Source organism: Triplophysa rosa, unplaced genomic scaffold (genome assembly GCF_024868665.1).
Source record: "Triplophysa rosa unplaced genomic scaffold, Trosa_1v2 scaffold843, whole genome shotgun sequence".
Lineage (NCBI taxonomy): Eukaryota > Metazoa > Chordata > Actinopteri > Cypriniformes > Nemacheilidae > Triplophysa > Triplophysa rosa.
The window spans coordinates 1-2156 of record NW_026634856.1 but is presented as its reverse complement, the minus strand read 5'-3'; the positions used below and the strand labels follow the sequence as shown (position 1 = coordinate 2156).

General features: G+C 37.5%; 1 protein-coding gene across 1 annotated transcript; it reads left to right on the top strand.

Annotated features, from left to right (window-relative positions):
* Positions 1-28: 28 nt before the first annotated feature.
* Positions 29-1986, top strand: LOC130551260 (phospholipase-B 81-like). The gene is made up of 2 exons (XM_057328816.1): positions 29-1514; positions 1636-1986. The coding sequence occupies exons 1-2, from the start codon at positions 1361-1363 to the stop codon at positions 1800-1802; spliced, it is 321 nt and encodes a 106-aa protein (XP_057184799.1). The 5' UTR covers positions 29-1360; the 3' UTR covers positions 1803-1986.
* Positions 1987-2156: the final 170 nt, after the last annotated feature.

The following is a 2156-nucleotide window of genomic DNA, read 5'->3' as shown; positions in this document are numbered from 1 at the left end:
ACACACACACACACACACACACACACACACACACACACACACACGCACGCACACACACATACACACACACACACACACACACACACACGTGACCTCACAGAAACAGACTGACTACCTGTATGCAGTGGACACTAGTTTTCTGTGTTTAACACAGCTGCTTAGCGTACGGGTGTCATGTTAATGCAGTATATAAATCAAATGTGTTTATGTTTTTCAATGAACCACTTCTTTCCAGGAAGTTGTTCTGGACCGGCGTCGTTTACATCATTCTTTCTAAAACTCATGCGCATCATCTGGTGCAAAATAAAAATGTCCAGTGTTCTATGTAATTTAAAGTCCCCGTGAACTGGAAGTTGCGATCGTTTTCACTTCCGTGTTTTGACATATATCCTAGTGAAATAGAATTTCGAATGATAAAAATAGTAGGCGTGGCTTTCGTCTTTCTCTGCGATTTGATTGGATGTATAAAAACAGCCGTTGCATTTTGAAATGGTGTTAACGGATGCTCCGCCCATTTAAGATGGATAGTCACTACTGGAAGGAAGTGCATTTTCAGATTTTAACTAAAGATTATGAGGGTAGATGAATTTTAAAAAGAGAACGACCCACATTGATCAACTATTTACAATAAACGCTGCAATATTTCATGAAAAAATAGGCATTGTCATTTTTTATTTCACTGGGACTTTAAATACTGTACATTTCAATGCTTTTGCAAGTTGCAAAAGTAAAATGAAAATTTGTCATCTGAACTGATACTTGAACCAGTACGGTCAAGCATCTTTAGGAAAATGATCATTTAAATGTTGTTTTCTTTAAATGCGTAGTTTAGCTTTTCTTTTTGTTTTATTGATACTTTAAATTGGTTTTATTTCTAAATATTACATTTCATGTTAATTGTAGTTTAATGTTCAGATTTTCTGATGTCATTTTATTGTTTATTGATATATAGGTTTTATTTCAGATTTAGTGTCGCTTTAGTTTTTATTTATTTAATTTTAGAGCCTTAAACTGATTTCAGTTTATTGCTAAAGCAACATCTCTCGTTTCTGTTGACTTTGTTTTTCCAATAATGTTCTCACTAATGAACAATTTTTTTTTAATTCAATGTGGATTTGGAAAATGCATTCTAAGATGACCTGTCAATCATGATGTCAGGGCGGGGTCAGTGTCTCCTGGTGTTGGAGACATGACATTCGCAGGGCGTTAAATTGACACACAGATCATGAACAGAGGAATGTGAGTGTTGTGTAAGTTCATCATGACTAAAGCTTAGTGTGTGTGTGTGTGTGTGTGTGTGTGTGTGTGTGGAGGTTTTCTGGTGTCTCTGGATGATTTCTATCTGCTGGGCAGCGGTTTGATGATGACTCAGACCACCAATAACGTCTTCAACACCTCCCTCTACTCTTACATCACTCCTGCCAGTCTGTTCGCCTGGCAGCGGGTTCGACTGGCACACGCGCTGGCACACACCGGCGAGGAGTGGGCACAGACCTTCTCTAGATTCAACTCGGGTGAGAAACACGTAATTGTAGAAAGTCAAATTGTAATGTATGTCAGAGGATTTTTGATGTGTTTGTTGTTGGAATGTTTCTGCTCTGGATGTGTGAATGTGATGGTGAATCTGTCCGTCAGGCACATATAATAATCAGTACATGATCGTGGACACGAGTCGAGTGAGTCTGGGCAGTAAACTGGAGGATGGAGCGCTGACGGTGGTGGAACAGATCCCTGGACTGGTGGAGTTTTCAGATCAGACGCAGACTCTGCGGAGAGGTCAGACACACTGTTTCATTGTGTAAAAGGGCCGATAACACGAGGAATCAAACTTCCTTTCAGCGTTTGACACAGTGTTGGGTGTAACTCGTTACTAAGTGATTAGTTACTGTAATTTAATTACTTTTCCCTTGAAAAAGTAAAGCAAGGGATTACTCGTTATTTTTATGTAATTTAATTAGTTACTTCTGATGTAATTAAACTAAATACTGAGTAATATATTTAATTGTGGAAAATTAAAGTACTCTTTATTTGTCCTGTAATTTAATACTTTGCCCTTGAAAAAGTAAAGCAAGGGATTACTCTTTATTTTTTCTGTAATTGAATTACTTTTTCTTTGAAAAAGTAAAGTAAGGGATTACTCTTATTTGTCCTGTAAT